General features: G+C 34.9%; 4 protein-coding genes and 2 non-coding genes across 6 annotated transcripts; 5 read left to right on the forward strand and 1 right to left on the reverse strand.

The window, feature by feature from the left end:
* The first annotated feature begins 2989 nt into the window (after positions 1–2989).
* LOC126670991 (uncharacterized) lies at positions 2990–5392 on the forward strand. Its single transcript, XM_050364676.1, has 5 exons — positions 2990–3348; positions 3435–3583; positions 3685–3846; positions 4164–4279; positions 5065–5392. Exons 1-5 carry the CDS (start codon positions 3111–3113, stop codon positions 5096–5098), a joined length of 699 nt encoding a protein of 232 aa, XP_050220633.1. The 5' UTR covers positions 2990–3110; the 3' UTR covers positions 5099–5392.
* Positions 5393–6290: 898 nt separating this feature from the next.
* On the forward strand, positions 6291–7159 carry LOC126670992 (putative defensin-like protein 184). The gene is made up of 2 exons (XM_050364677.2): positions 6291–6473; positions 6920–7159. Exons 1-2 carry the CDS (start codon positions 6416–6418, stop codon positions 7090–7092), a joined length of 231 nt encoding a protein of 76 aa, XP_050220634.1. The 5' UTR covers positions 6291–6415; the 3' UTR covers positions 7093–7159.
* Positions 7160–7350: 191 nt separating this feature from the next.
* On the forward strand, positions 7351–7546 carry LOC126675947 (U2 spliceosomal RNA). The gene has a single exon (XR_007640128.1). It is a non-coding gene; the product is annotated as a U2 spliceosomal RNA (small nuclear RNA).
* Positions 7547–8294: 748 nt separating this feature from the next.
* Positions 8295–11866, forward strand: LOC126670984 (probable RNA helicase SDE3). Its single transcript, XM_050364661.2, has 4 exons — positions 8295–9365; positions 9630–9782; positions 9868–11313; positions 11462–11866. The coding sequence occupies exons 1-4, from the start codon at positions 8577–8579 to the stop codon at positions 11657–11659; spliced, it is 2586 nt and encodes an 861-aa protein (XP_050220618.1). The 5' UTR covers positions 8295–8576; the 3' UTR covers positions 11660–11866.
* A 90-nt stretch (positions 11867–11956) lies between these two features.
* Positions 11957–12117, forward strand: LOC126675944 (U1 spliceosomal RNA). The gene has a single exon (XR_007640125.1). It is a non-coding gene; the product is annotated as a U1 spliceosomal RNA (small nuclear RNA).
* Positions 12118–12804: 687 nt separating this feature from the next.
* LOC126670983 (serine/threonine-protein kinase EDR1) lies at positions 12805–21643 on the reverse strand. The gene is made up of 13 exons (XM_050364660.2): positions 20987–21643; positions 19281–19697; positions 19052–19155; positions 16945–18113; positions 15917–15957; positions 15398–15466; positions 14741–14841; positions 14514–14592; positions 14334–14432; positions 13893–13961; positions 13733–13782; positions 13285–13461; positions 12805–13180 (listed from the first exon to the last, which is right to left on the reverse strand). The coding sequence occupies exons 1-13, from the start codon at positions 21470–21472 to the stop codon at positions 13045–13047; spliced, it is 2997 nt and encodes a 998-aa protein (XP_050220617.1). The 5' UTR covers positions 21473–21643; the 3' UTR covers positions 12805–13044.
* Positions 21644–21687: the final 44 nt, after the last annotated feature.

Here is a 21687-nt window from a genome sequence, read left to right on the forward strand (position 1 = left end):
GTTGAGTCTGTGTTAACAGACCCGACGGTGGGTCTGTTGTTAACAGACCCACCAGAGGGTCTGTTGGTGGGTCTGTAAGGCGGCGGGTCATGAACAGACCCGCCGGTGGGTCTGTTTTTGAAGAACAGACCCGCCGGTGGGTCTGTTCTCCTTCAAACAGATTGGCCGGAAAATTTTCCGGCCAATCTGTTTGAAGAAATTAAAAAAAAATGAATTTTTTTTGTTGGGGAAAAGATTCAAAAAGATCCCTGATGTTATTTATTTTAATTAAAATTTAATTAGAATTAATTAGTATTTAAGTGTAATTAATTAGAGTTAATTATGACTTTTATTAAACTCACTCTCCAATTAAGTGCCACGTCAGCATCGAGGGGGATTTTGAGCCGGTTTTGCCAAGTTCAGGGTAAAAGTGATCCGGTTTTCGCAATTTGGACGTTTTTGATACTTTGTGCCAAGTTCAGGGGGTAAAGTGATCCTTTGTTCTTTAAAAATTTATGTAACTTATGCTCCAAAAATAGATAAATTATGTAACTGATATTTTAAAATTCTGGTATAGATTGAATTTAGTAACTTTTGTTCTTATAAGTCCAAATTTAGTTTTGAATTCGATTAAATTCTTATATTGAGTGAAATGGGTTAATATTTGTTGAAAATGAAATTGATTTTCAACTTATTTCTTGATTTCAAACAATTATATTTTTAGTTGAGGCTGTAAAACTGTAGAACCAGGCTGCCAATGCCAGACTGTTATTTTTAATTTCAACATGTTAATTTTGCAATTATGTAATTTACAAGATAATGTTAATACTTTCAATATTTGCAAATTGGGTATTGTTCTTGTGATTGTGGTAATGCGAGTTCCATTGGTACTTTAAAATTTAAAAAAATTAGAGCATCTCCAATGCAATGTTAAAATGAAATGCTAATGCTATAATTTAGCATTAAGTCTTATAATACAATTTCAATGGAGTGCTATAGTTTGTTCTAAATTTAGCATATACTATATCACGTGCTAAATTTAGCACAGACTATAGTATATGCTAAACTACAACAACCAATAACATTTCTTTATTAATTACAATTTTACCACGGTTATTTTTTTTGCATTTATTATTAAATATTTTTTTATCTTTTTACTCTCTTCATTTTAAATTTTGTACTTGAATTTAATTTTACGACATCGATTTAATTTTTTAATAGTAGACCATATATCAATATAATAAAAAATATATAATTTATTTTTGTATAGTTCATCGATTATCTTAATTATTTCTTTTGATAAGCTCATTATTATATAAAAAAATACATTAATTTCTGTTTAAAAAATTATCAAATAATTACAAATTAATAAAATTCAGAGATAATTATCTTAATAAATAATTATAACACTTATTTTCAACTTTGTGCATTGGAGAACAAATTAGAATGCTATATTATTTATAGCATTTTACCATTTTTTTCCATGCTAAATTTAGCATAAAAAATAGCACTTCATTGGAGATGCTCTTATAACTTTATTATATGAATATAAAAATTTCAAAGTATTTGAAACTTAGCTAAAACAGTAATAGAAATCTGAACTATTATTAGTAGAAATTTTATTTTAATTTTTTCTTCAATTGGATTCATTTAATCCAAAGACCGAAAAGTTGGTTTGTAGTTTAAAATAATCATTAAATGTAATCAACGAATTGCATATTTAAGAGTTATACCAACGTGATTAAAAAATTTAATATAAATTTATATTATATTCCCTACGGTGGATATCAAACTCCCTGGGTCACTAGTGTTATCTTGAATTACATAATGATCACTAAACTTTATTTTGTTATAAAATGGTCACTGAACTATATCTTTTATTACAAAGGGGTGTCACTTATATAAAACGCATCGTTTTCATGCTTAAGTTGTTACAAAAAGAATACTAAACTTTTCATGAATTACAAAAAAGTCATTGAATTATACTTTTTATTGCAAAAAGGTCACTGAACTATGTACCTTTTTGTAATTAAAGCTTGCCATGTAAGCAAAAACGTTGCGTTTTATATGAGTGACACCCCTTTATAACAAAAGGTATAGTTCAGTGACCATTTTGTAACAAAATCAAGTTTAATGATCATTATGTAATTTGAGGTAACTCTAGTGACCCAGGGAGTTTAATATCCCCCTACGGTCCATAATATTTGTCGCATTTAGCTTTGATACAAGAACTAAGAAAACAATTAATATGTCTTAATTTGCAGATAATTTTACTAAATTAACCCTATATTGAAACTTGTTTATGTTTATAGCTAATTTTTTTATTTGTTTATTATATTCTTTCAATAAATTAATGAGGAACAAACATAAAAAAATAGCAATTAATGCTTTTGAAGTTCGAAAGTGACAAATATTATGGACCATTTTTTTTTTCAAATGCGACAAATATTATGGACCGGAGGTAGTATTATTTTACTGTTCTCGCTTTGTATTTTTTGAATATGTTGTTTAACTTAATCTTTGCTCGAGGGGTAATTGATCCTGAAGATCACTGAACTTTCGAATTTTTTCATTTCAGTCACTGAACTATTTTTTTTTACCATTTCGATCACTGAACTTTCATTTTTTTTCATTTTGGTATTTCAGGCCAAAAATGATTAGGTGGCAGCCGGAAGTTGACATGTGACATCCGGATTTTACAAGTTTTACTTTGAAAATTTATCACACATACATAATTTCACTTTGAAAATGACTTTTTGGATCAAATAATGCATATATGGCAACTTTTCAGGTTAAAAAAAGTTAATTCCGGCTGCCACCTAAGCATTTTTGGCCGGCAAAAACCAAAATGAAAAAAATGAAAGTTCAGTGATCAAAATGAAAAAAAAATAGTTCAGTGACTAAAATGAAAAAATTCGAAAGTTCAGTAATCCTCAGGATTAATTACCCTTGATCGAGTTATACTTTTATTCCCCCATGAGCGAAAATCATTATTATCAAACAAAACGACTTAAAATGAAACAATCAGAGCCAAACGACGCCCGTTGTAATTTTCAATCTCTGTCGTTTCCCCGTGACTCAACTAAACCCCAATAGCATCGACGATCACCATCATCAACAATCACATAATCATGCAGCACCATTCTCTAAGAGTCCTCATCAATTTCTCCAAAGTAAGCCCAATCAAATCCCTCCTCTATCTCTCCGACTACAATTACGGCACCGGTCACCTAATTCCACCACCGTCACAGCAGCACCGTTTCATCTCCTTCTCACCGCCGCTCTCGGCATGGATGGACTCAATCAAAGGCGTCTTCACCGGGAAGAAACCAGACTCCACTGACTCCATAGAATCATTCACTCTTATGCGTAATTATCATGCCTAAATCACCGTTATTGCTAACTAATTTTCATTTCTAATACTATTGATTTAGTGTGTTAATTTCTCAAATTAGGGTTTGCTGACGAGTTAAAGAATGCAAGGAGAGTTGGGTCCTTTAAACAATTTATAGTAGGTAGAAGCAGTGATGCTACATTTGCTGATGCTTTTGAAAAAATGGAAGGGATTATTAGATTATTGAATGGATATGATCCGACTGGCGAGGTTTATTTTCTTAATTTCATTTGAATCGTAAAGTTTGTTTCGTTTGGACTAGTAATTTAAATTTATCACTGATTATGGTTTTAGGTTTCTTGATTTTGTAGAACTTACAAGTTAGTCAGAAACAAGAAGCGGCGAAGCGTTGTAATTGCACAGTTGCGGAAGTTGAAAGAGCGCTTGCGCAGTTTACTTGGGCGAAAGAAGCTCAAAGGAAGCTTCAGAAGTTAAAAGAAGAAGGGAAACCTGCTCCAACGAGTATCGCGGAGGTATTATTTTGTTACAGTTTTTTAGATGTGAATATTGCTAGTAGTGCATTGATTTGTTGTAAGTTACTGAAAGTGTAGGGTTGTGTTGTTTCTCTACTGTTGTCTAGTGAAAAGTACTTATGTTGCCAGTTTGTTTGTTGCTTAAAACTGTGGATTGCATTGCATCCTTTTATCTTGTGAGCTAGATTTTTTTAATTGTGTTTCATTTCATATCGATAGCAGAAGTTGCTTTGAGTATCAAAAGAATCCAATACATTTCTAACAAGTGTCTGTTGGCGTAATCATTTGGCTCATTGGTTTAACTTTATGCTTCCCAGGTGCAAAAGCTGATGGGCTCAACACCAGTAGATCTTGCTAGATCTAATTTGGCTAAGAGTGGGCAATTAAGCAGAAATGCATTCTGTCCATGTGGTTCCAAGAAGAGATACAAACGGTAAGCTTTGGTACTGTCAATTTCTTTTGCAATGTTTATTTCTCTAGACATTTTGTTCTTTGTTTTTCCTTTGAGTTTTTATAGCAGATAGGTTTTTCATCAATAGATTGAACTAAATCTGGCATATCTTTGATACAATTGCTTGAAACTATACTTGTTTGATGTCGCGAATTATTTTCAGTATGACCATATCTATTGGAAGAATTCTTTTTCATGAGATAACTCTTTGTGTGAACTCAGAGATATGTTGGGCAAATCGATTGCTTCTGCAAGTTAAAGTGTATGTGATGCAATTCCGGTGTTTCTTGTGGATCATTTGCTATGCTGTGTTGCAGCATGCATGCACATGGCAAACACACGAGACTTGACATTAGTACCTGGAAATTCTAATTTTTTATGTGATTTGTCGATCTCAAAGGAAAGCTTTATATTATTGATGTATATGCTTGTGATAACAAAATTTCCCATCTTCCCTATATCAGTCATGAGTTAACCCTGACTACTTATTGATGTTATCTTGTGAGCATAAAGACTCTTTATTTGCTGCTAGCAAGCTACCTTCTTGTTTGAAGTTTAAGGCCAGTGGATGCAACCCATTGTAATTATAGGAACTCTTTTTGCATGTGCTGTATTCTACTTAGATTTATGGTGCCCTGCTAGTTATATACTTTCCTACTAGCAACGGTCCTAAACTGTTATGATTCTTGGTATGTGGAAGATTTGTATTCCGTTGTTTTCTTTGCAAAATTGACTCGCTATTTATGGTTTTGTTCTTTATTGTGAAGGTGCTGTGGAAAAGACGAGAAGGTAAAGGGGTAAAATAGAAGAGCAAAACTTAGGAACTAGCGAACCCCTGAAGAGGCAACAGAAAAAATGTATGCGGTCTCAATGCCAATCTTGCTGAGGTCTATTAATGAATTTTTGCATAGAGAATTTGGCCGAAAGGCTGTTTTTAATTTGTAATTCCTTATGGTTTTTTCTGCTCCGCCCTTCCTGGCAAGCTTGAGCTTGTAATTCTCGTATTCTGGACTTGATGCCAGCTAAAGAATGTCTGGCAGAGTGGCAGTTACAGAGTTTTCACTTAATAATATGCTGCTTGTGGAGACTGCTTCATATTTGGTGTGATCTATGAACAGTTTTCATATTTACCAAGCAAACACATATTTAGATTCCTGTACTACCATACTTATTTGAACTGTTTGAATTGGGTCTTTCCACTTTTATTTGTCAATATTAAATCTCCGTACTTTTAATTTTGTAAAGGTCAGGTCCTCTCATCACGGAAATAACGGTTGAGATAAAAAAAAAATTATCACTTTTTTTGTATTAATTTTTTTTGTTTTGGGTCTATACTTTTATATTTGTTGAAAATAAGTTCCTCAATTGTTTTTTTTTTGTTCTCATTTGATAACATTAACACTTTTTGTGTGGAGGGATTTAATGACAAATTGTAGTGGAAGGATCCAGTTAAACAAAGAAGATATGCGCTGAGATCAAATATGCGTTTTGCCAATTTACCATTAAATTGATGTGCTAAATTATCATATAGGTGCTCTCTGTTTGCTACTTTGCCAACCTAAAAAAAAGCGAGTGAAATGTGTGCATAATCAACCCTAGGGGGGGGGGGGGGGGGGGGGTCTCAGAGCTTGCAAAAGCATTTTGCAACTTTGAATTGAAGTGTCACAATTGGTCCATAAAAAGCAATATTTGGGAACAAAATAAAGGATTACATTAAGATTATATTCTTGGTTCATAGCTTGGAATTCTTTATTAAATTCCCATGAAATTAATGTTTCCTTTATTTTGTCATGAATGACAATAATGAATCTTAAATCTTATATCTATTGCATCTCTTCGGATCAAATTTAGTTAGGCACAAATTAAAGTTATTTCTAGATTACTTACTACGAATCTCTAAATATTATATAAGGGTATCTATGCCTAAATGTGATGATTTGTTCTATTAATTAACATTCTGATCCTTTGGCATTCACATTATAAAAAACAACAGATTCATAATTCCACTTTGATTTTTGCATGCTTATCCTTAATGCACCTATTTCTATAAGTAGCACACCAAATTTCTCCATGAACAAGATATAGCAAAATCAAAGAAAGAACCTCGTATTGTTAAAGATGGTGAAATTCCCCACCTTTTTCTTTGTGCTTGTCCTCCTTGTCATCTTTGCCACTGGTAAACATATTTGTCGTGTTAGCGATTTATTTGGTTAATTCGATTAAAGATTTTCGGTTAATTTAGTCGGTTTAGTTACAGTTAAGAGTTTTTAAACTTCAGTTGACCGAATTAGCCGATTCTTTTAAAACTTTATATCTTAGTCTTTATATTTTGTCATTTTAACCAAATTAACCGAATTAACTCCGTCGTTTCAATTAAAGAGTTATAAGAATTCAATTAATCCAATATGGATAATTTGGTATGGTTTTAACTGAACTGATCGAATGCTCACCACTAGCCCTAGTCATGGTTCCGGAACCAACAGTTGGTTCCTTCTTAAGTGGAACCGGGCTACTGTACTTAAAAGAGTTTATTTTTTAGTGTTAAGGAATAGAAGTATCTAGCTGAAATTTCACTTAGGACTACTAATAAGTGATTCTATATTTTATGTTGTGATTTTGCAGATGAAAACGTTGTGATGAGGGCCAAAGCAAGGGACTGCCACAAAGTTTGGAAATGCAAAGGCAATAATCGTTGCTGGGATGACTGCAAAACCAAATTTAATGGAATGGGACAGTGTGATTTGTATACTGCACCTCCTGTTCCTAAGCAGTGTTTTTGTGCATACAAGTGTTAAAGTTAATACTATATTATCAGTTGAATAAAACTTAGATTTGTTTATGTAAAATTATAATTCCGATGTTTATCTTGCAACCCAAATCCCACAATTGCAAAAACATGATAATAACATCTCAAAAAATAATACCACATGTGTGGTGATATAGATGTTAGCTGAAGAAAAGGTGGAGACAGGGAGAAAATCCCACATCGAATAGAGAGAGTTGGGCTTTGTAAGATGTGACTATAAAAACGAAGAGAATGGACTGAACAATTCATACCTTTCTCGGCCTTTTGGCTAAGATCAAGTGTAGTATCTGTTCTTATCAGTTTAATATCTGATATGTGGGTCATCGGCCCACACGATATTAAATTTATTTTTTAAGGGGGAGGGTTCACCACAGTAGCTTGCTACTGGAACCTTCGCGAGTCGCTTGAGCGTTGCACTACTGCTCTAGCCTGGCTCACCCCTCCAATACAAGTTAATAATTTTCTTTCTCTAATATAATATTTCTAAAAATTATTTTTTATATGTTATCAAGTATAAGATCTAAAAGTAATAAATATTAATAATATTTATATTCATGATAAAAATTTATTTTCTGCTTAAATAATTTTATATTAACAAAATTCTGGTATTTATTTAAATTAATTATGAATTGGATAATTTAATATTAAAAAAATATAATATATCAAAAGTCGAATCAATAATATTATCAAATATTCAGTCAGGTGCATTTAATGTTGGTAGCAAACAATTTTAGATGAACTTATTCAAATCATGTCTAAAATTATCTATAGACAACGTGACCTTGACATATTTATAATAAATAATTTAATCATTTCATTCGAAATGAATTTCAATGATCAGTAAATAAAAAAAAAAAGATATATTTTAAAATGATTGAATTATTTATGCGTTACAATATTATATGACAAATTAGGTTCATCAAAGAATTGTTTAAATTACTGCTACTCAACATTAGTAAATATCAAATAATTATAATCACGTTAGTTTACTTTTTTTTCCCTAAATTAATTAACAGTTAAATATAAAAATTATGTTCCATCCCAAAATCAATTCAGGTATACTTTTGACTATAAAAGTAAGAACCAATAAGAAATTGAGATTTCGCCACATCAGCTTTCTATCGTGGGTCCCTACTCTCCTTGGAGTCAAAGGTCTTCTTCACACAACTTGTCCCAGAAGTTGAATTGCATAACTTCCTCATGAAGTTGTTTCTTCCTCACCATTACCATTACCATTTCATGATCATTCTTTAACTATTCTTCCATCTTCCACTCTCTTTCTTGGATTTCAAGGCAACTCAGTTCATATTTCTTCCATTATCCATTCTTTTTCAAGCGTTTATTTACATTAACACAGACACTTCATTCAATTAAACGTGTCCCGTTTCGGAAACAACTGCTGTTTTACCATTTTTTTTCTTATCAAAATCACAATCCTCAGCTACATTTTTGTTGTTGGCATTGATCCAGTTAATGATGGGGACAATTAAATGGGATGATGAGTACTCAGTAATTGGAGACAAGGCTGAAATCGGGTTTCTTGATTATGAAGATGATCAATCTGTCTGTAACTATGATCCCAATAAAGAAGATGGTTCCGTTATTATATCCGCTCCATTTCCTTTTCGAAAACGTAAGCCGCAATCTATTCTTGTAGGCCAAACTTCAAAATGTTCAGTTACTATACAGAACACCGTTACTGACTCTCTCGAGCTTTGGGGAGTTAGAATATTCTGCTCAAATCCTGCAGATTCATTCACATTGTCTTTAACAGAACCGAATTCGACTGCGAAAAACGGGTTCTTGGAGTCATATTCTCTGGAGGACAGAGTTCTTCAGTCGCATGAAACGCTAACCATTTGGTTATCTTGCAAACCAAGGGAACTAGGGTTGCACACTACGGTGCTGCATTTTGATGTGGGTGATGACAGGATTGAACGTGTGGTGTTTTTATTGGCTGAGGACAAGGTTTCTCAGTCTCTGACACCTGACAGGCCGAGAGGTTCGAGAAGAAAACAGAGTGGCAATGGCATGGATGAATATGCAGCTTCGTCGCGCGTCTCTCAGCCACGTCCACGTCCTGCTAAGGCGATGGGCGGTCATGGGAGGAAGTTTAAGCTTCCTGAATTTCCAATACCTGTGGAAATTAGAGAGTTGATGGAGAATCAATTAGTGCCTGATGTTGTTTTGGAAGGTTTGACAAGGAATAACTATGGTGCTTTCTTTAGAACCTTGCTCATAATGGAAGAGTTACATTTGGAGGTACGTAATAATCAGTGATTAATAGCTTATTATAAAGCTTTAATGCAATAAAATCATGTGTTTTATTACGGCATACACATCAACACAATGATTTATCGGATTTTCGATCCAATTTTAGAAAATAAAGGACAGTCTGTGTTTTAAATTGCACAAAATAAACATTTATTGCAAAACATGCTATAGTTGATGATTTTATTTGCATTTAACGCTTATTATATTAATGTTGTTATGTCTGTTCTTGCAATGATTATCTTTTTTTTTTAGAAAGAAATGAGGCGCCATGACATGAACTGTGTTAGCATGAAAAGAAGAGGATCTCAAATGTTGGCACTCGAGGTCCCGGGGCTAGCCGAAAGGAGGCCTTCGCTTGTACATGGCGATCATGTTCTGATCTCTTCCGACAGCAATGTGTATAAGGTTTGTTTGTTTGTTCCTATTTTTGAGACAAAAATGTTCATCATAATTTAATTAAGCAACAAAGTTTAAGCTGTCTGTGTTTCAGGGATTCATTTACCTTGTTGGTGCTGATGAAGTGCTTCTGAAATTTCCCAATTATGTTCATACACATCATCAGAATTGGAATTTGTATAATGTTCGGTTCATGTATAACAGAGTGAATGTAAGGAGATTATACCATGCTGTTGAATCAGCAGAGACTTTAGAATCAGATCTTCTATTTCCATCTCAATCAAGATTGATAGAAACAGCCAAATTCACGCCTTTTTCACGCGGTCTGAACGCTGAGCAGACACATTCTGTGGAAATGATCTTGGCTTGTGAAGGTGTTCCGCCTTATGTAATCTATGGGCCACCAGGTACTGGCAAAACTATGACACTGGTCGAAGCGGTTTTACAAGTTTACGCAACGAGAAAGCATAGTAGAATTCTCGTGTGTGCCGCTTCTAACAGTGCTGCGGATCATATACTACAGAAACTCATAAGCTTTGAAAATATTGTAGAAGTTAAAGGAAATGAGATTTTTAGGCTCAACGCCTCGAGTCGTTCTTACGAGGATGTTGATCCTGATCATATTCGTTTTTGCTATTCTGAAGAGTTGATTTTCAGATGTCCTCCAATTGAGGCCTTGATGAGATTTAGGATCATTATCTGTACGTATGTCAGTTCATCTCTACTTTTTGCAGAAGGTCTTAAGCGCGGTCATTTCTCTCATATCGTCTTGGACGAGGCCGGCCAAGCTTCTGAACCAGAGAGCATGGTTCCGATATCTAGCTTCTGCCAGAGGGAAACCGTGGTTGTTCTAGCAGGCGATCCGAAGCAACTTGGTCCGGTTGTGTTCTCGAAAGATGCTGATGGTTTTGGGCTAGGGAAGTCGTATCTACAAAGATTGTTTGAATTCGAGAGTTATCGTAATGAAGATGAATGTTTTGTCACGAAATTAGTGCAGAATTATCGATGCCACCCTGCAATTTTGCACCTCCCGTCGAAGCTTTTCTACAACGGAGAGTTGCTTGCGTGTAAAGAATACGCCTCTGCGTCCGTTACTAATAACTTGGATATTCTTCGGAACAAAGAATTTCCTGTTGTTTTCGTCGGCATTCAAGGCTGTGACGAGAGGGAAGGCAACAATCCGTCATGGTTTAATCGAATAGAAGCGAGCAAGGTTGTTGAGATTATACAGAAGCTGAGTAGTGATGTCAATGAGACAGATATTGGGGTAATAACACCGTACAGGCAGCAAGTTTTAAAGATTAAAAAGGCACTTGAAACTTGGGAAATGTCAGAGGTGAAAATTGGGAGTGTTGAACAATTTCAAGGGCAAGAGAAAGAGGTCATTATTATATCTACTGTGAGATCAACTGTTAAACACAATGAGTTTGACAGAACTTACTCTCTGGGTTTCCTCAGCAACCCGAAAAGATTCAATGTCGCAATTACTAGAGCTAAATCTTTGCTTATCATTGTTGGCAATCCGCATATCGTCTGCAAGGTACCATTATTTCTAGAGAAATTCATAGACTCTGTGATGTGGTGAAATGTTACTGGCTCTATCTAGCGATAACATTATGGAAAGAGTCTATGTAAGAATTTTTCTATAAATGATTAGTGTGATAATAACTAAAATATTGGTTTTGCAGGATCCTTACTGGGAGGAGATTTTGTGGTACTGTGTGGATAATAACTCCTACAAGGGATGTCCTCTACCTGAAAGGCAGTACAATGCATCATCAGACAAAGCTCCGAAACGAGGGAAAAATTTCGATTGCAATTCAGAAGATTCTTACTATTCCGATATAGAGACGCCGGAGCAAGACGTTGACGATGCCGAGTGGTAAGATGGTCAATATTGATCAGTAGTAGATGTTATCTATCAGTTCAGTGTACGATTTCTGTTTCTTTAAGTTTGTAGTAAAAAAAATGAAGACAAGCTTTAAACTGCCCAAGTTTTACTGTAATTTGTAGAAAACACTGGTGGAATGTTTCCATTATTTCTACATATATATTGTTGGAATGAGAAAGAAGAGTAGATGTTCAAGTTTTAAGGTGGCATACATAAATCCCACATGGAGAGAAAGACAAAGTAAAGTGCATTCATGTGCATATAAAATAGAAGGGTATCGCAACTGGTACACATACTTACCTGGATGGGGTCTATGGGTTATCAATGAGGCCCATGGCCTAGAGCAGTGGCTTCCATTGCACTTAGGAGGGGTGCTGGTCTAAGGTCTCCCCAATGGGGAGAGCCTACATCATAATTTGTGATAGTGGGGGCCTGCGTTCGCGCGGCCCCTTCCAAATTTTTAGTTTAAATTTCATCTCATTTTTGTTATGTGAGGACCTCTTTTTATCTTGTTCTATTGCAGAAAATGATTTTACTTTTAAAAATGCGTTTCTCAGTATTTATATGTTGAGGTGACTGACAGTTTAACGTGGACGTAGGTTTATAGCAATTTAATAGTGTGCAAGATTATGTAAATGTGTATAAATTAAAGGCTTAATTATTTAAAATCTATTTGAATTTTTTTCCATTTCAATTTAAACAATAGACTATAATTAAAAATAAAAATTAAAAAAATGGACTAAAATTAAATTTTTGAAAGATGTTTCCATAAATAAAAAACATCAAAAAGATAAATATTTTCAAGTGATTAGGCATAAATTAAAATATTCTTTTTAAAATTTATATGAAATAACGAAAAACAACAGAGTACCTCTATTTTAAATTTCTATAATAAAATATTTACTGAGTTCTTACTAAATTTTATAAATAATCTTTTATTGGATTAATAAGATAAAGAATGATATCGACCTGATAACATTCGGACAGAAGATGATGAAACCTGGATATTCCATTGCATAAAAGAATATGCAGAATACATCTCAACTCTCAAGTGCTACAAACATAAAAATTTGAGAAGGCACATTAATTCCCATCTAGTTGGTTTTACGCACATATATTACCACATTTTACAAACTAAAGTTATTCAATCCGCCCACATATTCTCCATTCATCTGTACAAAAAATACACATATTACCACATTCTTTATATACATAGTGACTACTATATGGTTTTTTTTTCCTCCTATTAATATTTTGTTGTTTTTCCTATTCTCTTTGCTTTTCTTTTTGTTTGAAATTTATAAATTACATACACTAGCTTCAACACAGCAAAATAAACAAGAATAATCTCATTATTCACAATTGACTAGTTGGAACACTTCAAGGTGTAGAATTTACTGAGATTTCCTGCTGTAGAGGTGAGCTTGGTAGATCGAGATGTGCAGGGATGACAAGACGCTGCAAAGGCTTCAGAGCTGTTGTTAGCTCTGCAAACGAAGGACGCGAGTTTGGATCACTGACGAGCAACATGCCAGAAACACAAGAAATTAGAAGTTAATTCGTGTTCATGAAGGAAGATTATAGACACATCATATTTTTAAAATTTCGTATTCGACTCACGTCTGCCAACATTCCCAAATTATCCTTCCGACTAGAGGGTCAATATCCTTGGGAATTTCGAGGCGACGATTCTGGAAACCAACTGCACCCACAACTTGCATAGGGTTCATCCCACTCCATGGCAATCTTAGTGTTGAAAGCTCCCAAAGAATGACTCCAAAACTATATACATCACACCTGCCATTTAGTGCAAGCCATTACATCAGTATAATCATCTTATCCATGCCGCAGACACCACTGCTATGATATACGCCTAGTCTAGGTTTCTCCGGCAATTTTATCATACATTATCAAGCAAACGCAAAGACCAACTAACCCACTTATTAAAACGAGCAAAATCCATGTACTATTTCAAACTATTTGTAATTCACCTTGTTAAGAGAACAAATGAGAATTTCAGCAATATACGAGTTTTCGGCTACAAAAAACGAAAAAACAAACAACTCACTTCTCATTTGAGGGTTCATTGCGGAGAACTTCTGGTGCCATCCACTCAGGCTAACACATAAAAGACAAAAAATCAGAGGCGAGGCATCTAGTTTAAGATAAATACGACCTGCAGTCTCTAAATGATACCCATCAAATATTTATTAAGAGGACAAACTCACCGTTCCTGCAGTTGATTTGGATGACAAAAAGGTATTATGCTTCAAGCGAGACAATCCAAAATCGCAAACCTGCAAAGAGAAACAACAGTTTGTCAAAAGTCCATTACCAAATTCAATTTGTAAAAGCAGCCAACATTAGCTCTACACCATTCCAGTTTTCAACTTTCAAGGGATGACCCCTGTATAGTCTATTAGCTTTCAGTAAGTTACAAAAACCAACCTGAATAACAGTTGACTAATTCTAAAGCTAATAAAAAAAATCTAGAACATGGTGATAGGTAATTTCCATTGTTATACCAAATCAATGCAAATATGCATGTAACATGTGCAAGCTTTTGAAATAATTTATGTTAGAAAGATATCCAAAAGAGACAGAATAATGAATTCAAACAATAGTTTAGACGCCAAAAAAACAAACAAATACAAGACAAGTCCACATACCTTGACATTCCAGTTTTTATCAACCAAAAGATTTGGTGACTTCAAATCCCGGTGAACAATTGTTGGTATACTGGAATGCAAGCAATTCATACCCCTCGCCTGCAACATGTGGAACGGTTAGTAGTTAACACAAAGATGCTGAACTCCAAGAATACAGAATAAATTTTTATAATTCCATACCACATCGAGAGCCATTTTAATTCTACGCTTCTCATCAATTTGACAATGAGGACGATGAACAATCCGATATAAACTCCCCCTACCAAGTCAAATATCATCCAGACATCGTTAACAATAGAAGTTTGCGAATATGAAACAAGCATTGAGCAGACACATATTAATAGAGACAGCTAGCGACTTGTTTCTTCGGTAAAAATATAACTTATTTGAAAGATATGACATAATACCTAGGAAGAAACTCCGAAATGATAGAGAGGTTCGGGGGACGTGTAACAGCTCCCATAAATAGAACAACATTTGGATGGCGCAGTCTCCTCATAATTCGCACCTACACCAAAAGGCAAGCATCACCATCCAAGGTCAATAATTTTGGACTAGGAAATGATCATCATCTCTTACACGGATACTATGCCCCAAGTTTTATACACATGACAAGGACAAAAAGTGAAACTGACTGCGAGGGGGGAAATAAGACACTAATATAACCTTCTAGAGAGGCTCATTTATTTTGTGTTAAAAAAAAATCATATAATTTTGATATATTTTAATAATATACTAACAATAAATTACAACATATTACATATTACATATTACATATCACATATTACATATTAGCAAATATGCCATTTGTGTCATTTTTCATATATGTTTTTATGAATTTTTTTTATATCCCTTCTTTTTTTGCCCGTCTTCTGTTTTAGTTTTTCGATAAGACATATCTGACTTTAAGTTGTTTCTACGCTTGCGGTCCTCAAGTTGCTAGATCATAAACAAGACACTAGAGAAAAAAAGATTTTTTTAGGTTAGCAGAAAAGTGCTTATCAAAAGAAAAGTGAGCTGAGAACACAATCATAATGCGTACAGAAAAATAATCTATTGCTTACTTCTCTTTTGAATTCAGCTAAAGCAGCACCTGAGAAATCCTGGTCTAGGAATTTCTTCACAGCAACCTCCTGTAAGTTTTCCAGAAGTCAGAAATTGAAAGTCTAAATCAGTTTCCTCCCAAAGTTCAAAAAGATCAATACAGTTAAAGCCAGAAACTCTCTAGTATGACCTCTGACCAAGAATTGAACTATCTAACTATAGCAGTTAGTAAAAATAGGAGAATAATTATTATGCAAAGTGACAAGTGTTCGTTTTCTAATTACCATTTCAACTAAACTTACAATGTGAATTTCAGATTCAGAATGTGAAGCAAAATCATCATTTACATACTATGAACTTGTAAACATACACCAAATGAAGACAGCAACAAGTCAAGAATGAAAAAGATTAAGAGAAGACCGGACCAGAATGCCATGAAAATAAGCTTAGTCTTATTTAACTAATTTCTGTGATAAATAAATCCCAGAATGTAACAAATTGAAGTAAATGCCAGCGAATGCTGGGAAAATCAGGCTCACCGTGCCATTCCAGTCAGCATGATATACCTCCCCGTACGAGCCTGCCACAAGGAAACATGAGAGACAAATATAGGAAGCAGGTGAGAACCAGCAAAGAAACACTAAAGAATCAGCCAAACGCATCTTAATTTGCAAGCATTAAAAGAACACCACTCTTCCAACAATAGTTGTACAAGATATTGAAGCTATAGCTTCATTAGCATCATATAATACTTAAATTGGTTTATCTTAAGAAACTATCATTTTACCATGTGTCAGATAACCAATTCACCCAAAAGCTCAAGCTGATGGGTGAGACTCCCAACAATAATATTATCTTAACACATCCCCTCATGCAAATGCCCATTGGACTTGAAGTGTGAACAAACGAACACACAAACCCACCTCATCTTGTGCTCAAATATTTTAATTAACCAAATGAGGGTTGCCAAGGGTCGAACTCTAGACCTTTCAATTATAGAGGCTCTGATACCATGTCAGACACCTAAAAGCTCAAGCTTACGGGTGAGGTTCCAACGATAATATTATCTCAACACCATGCAAAGCGGTCCACCTCATTACAGATAAAGGCCTAATTGGGTTTTGATTTCAGAACATCTTCTCCGGGAACTAACTTTACAAACATAATAACTCTATGAAAAAAATCGTCTGGAATGTCAAAATAATATTTTCTTCCACTTGAATAATCCACTTTAAACAAATTACATAACTAAATATTCCACTCCTTTTAGTACAGGCTAACTAAAAGATGTGATTTATTTCCTATTGGAATGAGCATAATGTGATATCAACGAAACAGAAAACGTTATCTAAAAAGACAAACAAAAAATGGTGACGGAATGCCGCTTATTGTCTGGATGTTGATGCATTTATTAATGGTGTCCATTTTTTTTTATCTTAGTTGAGTTGAGGTTCGTGCCTAAATATACTTGTGTAAGCACCATTTTGCAAATTGACCTTAGCCATTATAAACCATGATTAATGGATAGTTAAACACAACACAAAACTTCAATAGATATACGTCTTACCTAGTCCAATCCTTTCACCGAGAACCAGATCTTCCCAAGGAATTTCACACTCACCTACATCTACATCATCAATAACTTGTTGAACCCTGTCTGCGACAGAACCAATTGATGAGCTAGGACTTTCAGGTTCCTTCAGTTTCAGATTGACCCCCATAAATCTGTCATGCGTGCACTTTCTACGATCTTGGAAACCAATTTCATTATCTTCACTATCTTTAACAATGGCTTGTGTGTCATTCTGGATTGCATCCCTAGGATTTTCCTTATAGTTTGAGTTTACATCCTCAACAAAAGAAGAGTTATAGCATTGATTTATTCCAGATGCCAAAGCCGAAGTGGTACCACTTGAAGAATTCCTTGCATTACCATCTCTGCCGGATGCATTTAAATTACTGGATAATCGTAAGCCCTGCGAATAAACCTTCTCTGACATAGTTGAGCTTGTCGAAGCCAAAGATGATTGATTATAGCCATTTGGTTCACGACTAATGCCTGGAAAGAGTCCGTCCATATAATCATATTCTTTTTTCTTAGGGACTTCATTGTATGCATGTCGATTTTTCCACATCAATGGTGCAGGGGGTCTACCAGGAAGGAGATTAGTTCTTTGCCCATGAAAGTCCCCAATATTATTCTCAGCAGGTTTGTTATGCATGAAACTTTTAGCAGTTCCTTTGAACTGAAATGGATTAAGATCTGAGAAAAGGTTGTTAGAATCTTCCGAACTATTCTGACCATATGGTACTACATTGATATTCATCCGCATAGTATCTTCCTGGGCTCCACGATTCCCCTTGTACAGAGAAGATCCAATAGCTAGAGAGGATATATTACCTTGTTGATTAGAAGAAGCTGCTTTACTAGGTCCTCCAGAAAAGCCAACACCGACATCATGACTGCCACCAAAGAATGAAGTCGAGGATTCTGCAGTTTCATTACTTGAGCTTCTATTCTGTGACAAATTACCATTCACCGAAGAGTTGTGACTACTACCTTCACCAAGTAAAGGACTTGAACTAGCATAAACAACTCCAGACTCATCAGAAGAAAGAACCCCGGGGTTTTTACTGATGTTTGGATTATATGATTTAAAGGTAGTTTCTTTTGAACTTAGAACATCAGCTGGAATTAACGTCCCAGGATCTGCCATGAGATCAATCAAGAACTCTCTGCAATCCAGAAATTCACAGCTTAGAAGAAAAAACAACCGGAAATAGGTCTCGTCTACCAGCCAAATTCACATGCATGTACAAAAAAGACAACAAAATTGCGCACTATTTTATCTACATTCAAGAGCATGTGAGCAAGGACAATCGAGTTACTCAATAGATCTTCTGAAAATGAGAATTTTTGTTGGATTTGACATTAAACTAAGGAAGGGAGAAAAGGACAGGTACGATTTACTCTTATGTTTATCTATGAAAGTGAAACTACATGTAAAAGAATAATAGACATATTCTAGCATCAAAAGAAGGGCGGTAGGTCACATGACGAAAAATATGATATGCTAAGACTTTTAACTCTAAACTTGGCACTGGGACATTGATGTGTATTGTAATCCCTTGACCATCTCCAGATGCATTTATATGTGGCCTAAGCCGGAGCCTTTTTAACACCAAAAACATCACACTGATGACCAGTCAATGAGGAAAAAAGGCTGCTCCCAGCAACAACAGATAAAAAATTTATGAATAGAAAAAAATACATATTCCTTTCCATGTCAATTGTAAGGAAAGAAAATGATAGGGATCTGTAGGGGGTTGGGTAAAAAACCCTAAACTAATCTAGATACATGAAGCTTGAGTGAAACAAAATAATGAAGAATAAGTTGTACGTTCTTCAGTTGCTTTGCCCCAATAACTGGATCATACAATCAGTGTATAATGGTAAGTAACGGAGTATCATGAACAGGCCTACATCTATAGATTCTGATAGTGATATGTATTTCCTATCATATCACTTTATGGAGAAGTTGCAGTTTGAAAGAGCGAAGAATGTACTTAATGTAGACAAAGTTGAAGTACAGAGACAAACACACATGTTGACATGAGCCTTGTAATCATTCAAGTGTCCAAGCAATAAAAAAATGGAAACAAATAATGCTAACCTGTCTTCTCCTAATTTTATTATGTTGATAGCATCATCCTCTATACCAGTGTAGTGACTACCCTTCACCAGTCGGCAAGGGAACTTTATACTGTCAGCCAACACCTGCAGCAAAGTTAAGAAGATAATGAACAAAAAAAAAATCTAGGTAGTCAAACAAGGTAGAACAAGATCTTCACTAGACAAAAACCTGCGGAAACTAGTCACTAAATGAGAGATATAAATATCACCTTAAAAAGTAAAGCCCGATGCCGAGACAATCCAATTTTTATGGACCCAATAGGTATCAAGCTTGTGTAATGCGATTTCCTCAACTCTGAGCTATGTTCTGTCCACTTTGCCAACATTATGTTAGCATCTTTTACTGGCCCACCCATATGCTCTGTAACGAATTCTGCTAGCCGTTGGACCAGAATGGCAACATTTTTAGCAGAGAAATCTAGAGCAATACATTCTGCAACTTGCAACAACTCTTCTAATGCATTATCAATTGCTCGGTTGACAACTACTGCTTCAACACCAGAATTTTCAGGGCTTGTTTCTAATTCTGTGAGAGATGGCATTTTTCCTTGGACTATTGGACTTGTGGAGAACACATCATAAAAACCATCCACTACTTTCTCCTCATAGTCAAGGACATTGTATTCCTGGTGTCGGTAGAAAACAAATCAAGGCAAATAAAAGTAAGACAACAATATCCAACAGAAACTTATGGGAGAAACGCAAGTTCAGGTACTGCTGGCATTTAGGAGAGCCTTAAAAAATTTGAGGCAAAGTATAGGAGTGCCACTCATTTTGGGAATACATCACACCTCATAAAAACCATCTACTTCAATTAAGCGCATTAAATTTAGGTGAAGTACATGTCAAGGAAAATAGTCATTGGGCTATATTATCTGGCAGCATCATATGTGAGCACAATAGTTAAAATTCTTGGATATAAAAAGGTCTTAGGTTAAGTTTGGTTCATCAAATGTAATAGGTATGGAGTAGAATACCTATTCATAAGAAAAACTATTCCTAAGGACTGGAATAACTATTCTTTACTTTTTGAGAGGAGTGCTTATTCGGTTATTCCATGAAATAATGGAATAGCAATACCATGAAGTTACTATTCCACGAAGTAAAGAATAGCTACTCTATACGGAATGGTTATTCTATTCCGAACCTATTCCATAAATCAAACAGTTTTTTAATGAAAAATGATATTTCCATTGTCCAACGAAAGAGTGAATTAAATAAGTTACTTTAAACTGAATTTAACTAGCTTTCAATCCAACACCATAAGATATAAGTATGTCATAAATACACCATAAACACACAACCAAGCTTCGTATACCACTAAATGGAGGTAAAAATTTAAGTAACAGTTAAACTCTGATAACTGCACAATAAGGGTAATGCAAGCATTGATAATCATATTCCGAAATTCATGGATCCATGCTTAATATCAAGCATCAGAAATCAAACAGAGACTAAGAGGAACTCGGCCGACACCCAACTAACTTGCTAGAATATAATATATCACTGAGTAGTATCTCTACTTCTGTATGTAAATCCTGAAGGAGTACAGACTACCTAATTCTAACCATAACAAAAACCAGCTTATTTCTCCAATGAAACAATAAATTTCAGCCGACACCTATTGGCTATTTACTTGCTACTTGCTAGGATACTAAATATCACTGGATAGCATCTCTACTTCTATACGTAAATGAAGAATTACAAACTACTATTTACAAACTACTTAATCCTAATCATAATAACCCTAATCTCTCACTTGCAGAACTCAACAATAGTCCAGCTACCTTAATAATCTACACGACGCTCGAATCAGTTAATAAACCCTAATACAATCAATACAGAATCAAATATATTAGCTCAACAGGTTATTTTAATTCAATCCACGTGGCAAACTCAAGAACACCATACTAACCCAATACTGCCTCGATAAAGCTTCAGCAGCAGCAGCAGCAGAAACCTCTCCTCCTTTATCCCTAACCATATCCATCCGATGATTATAATTATGATCATAATTATGACTCTGATGATTCCCTCCCAAACTCAGAAGCGTCGCCGTACGGATCTGATCAATTTCATGATCTTCTCTATTCTCCGATTTCGACGCGCTCAGTGCTAGCGCTATCTGCAGCTGGTATTCCTCCTCCGATATCAAGAAATCGTCCGTACCGTTATTTTTATTACTACTGTTACTAAAATTCGAGATGGAATTAGTTGTTGCCGGTGGCGATGGCGATGACGTCGACGGAGGAGTCGCTAGATCATTTCCTGTGGAAGCGAGACGGTGGTGATCGGAGGTGTATAACTGCGACGGCGATGATGATAGTGTTTCGTTTGATCGGTTGTTGTTGTTTGGCTCGTGATTACTTCCGATATGTAACTTCTTAAAAATGTGCTTCATTTCCTTTGTTCTCTCTACAATTTGATTTCTCAATAACAGAATCTGTAAATAATTCACTATCCTTCACTCCTGTTTGGTTGTCGAGAAAGTAAAAGAAAATTTTAGTCTAATGTCTAGTCGTGGAGGGAAAACTTAGTGAAGGAGTAAATGTGTTAGCCGGTAACAAAAACGGCGTGATGTTGATAATAATTACCAGATATGCCACTTAGCGTGTG

This window comes from Mercurialis annua, linkage group LG3, assembly GCF_937616625.2.
Source record: "Mercurialis annua linkage group LG3, ddMerAnnu1.2, whole genome shotgun sequence".
In the NCBI taxonomy this organism is placed as follows: Eukaryota; Viridiplantae; Streptophyta; class Magnoliopsida; order Malpighiales; family Euphorbiaceae; genus Mercurialis; species Mercurialis annua.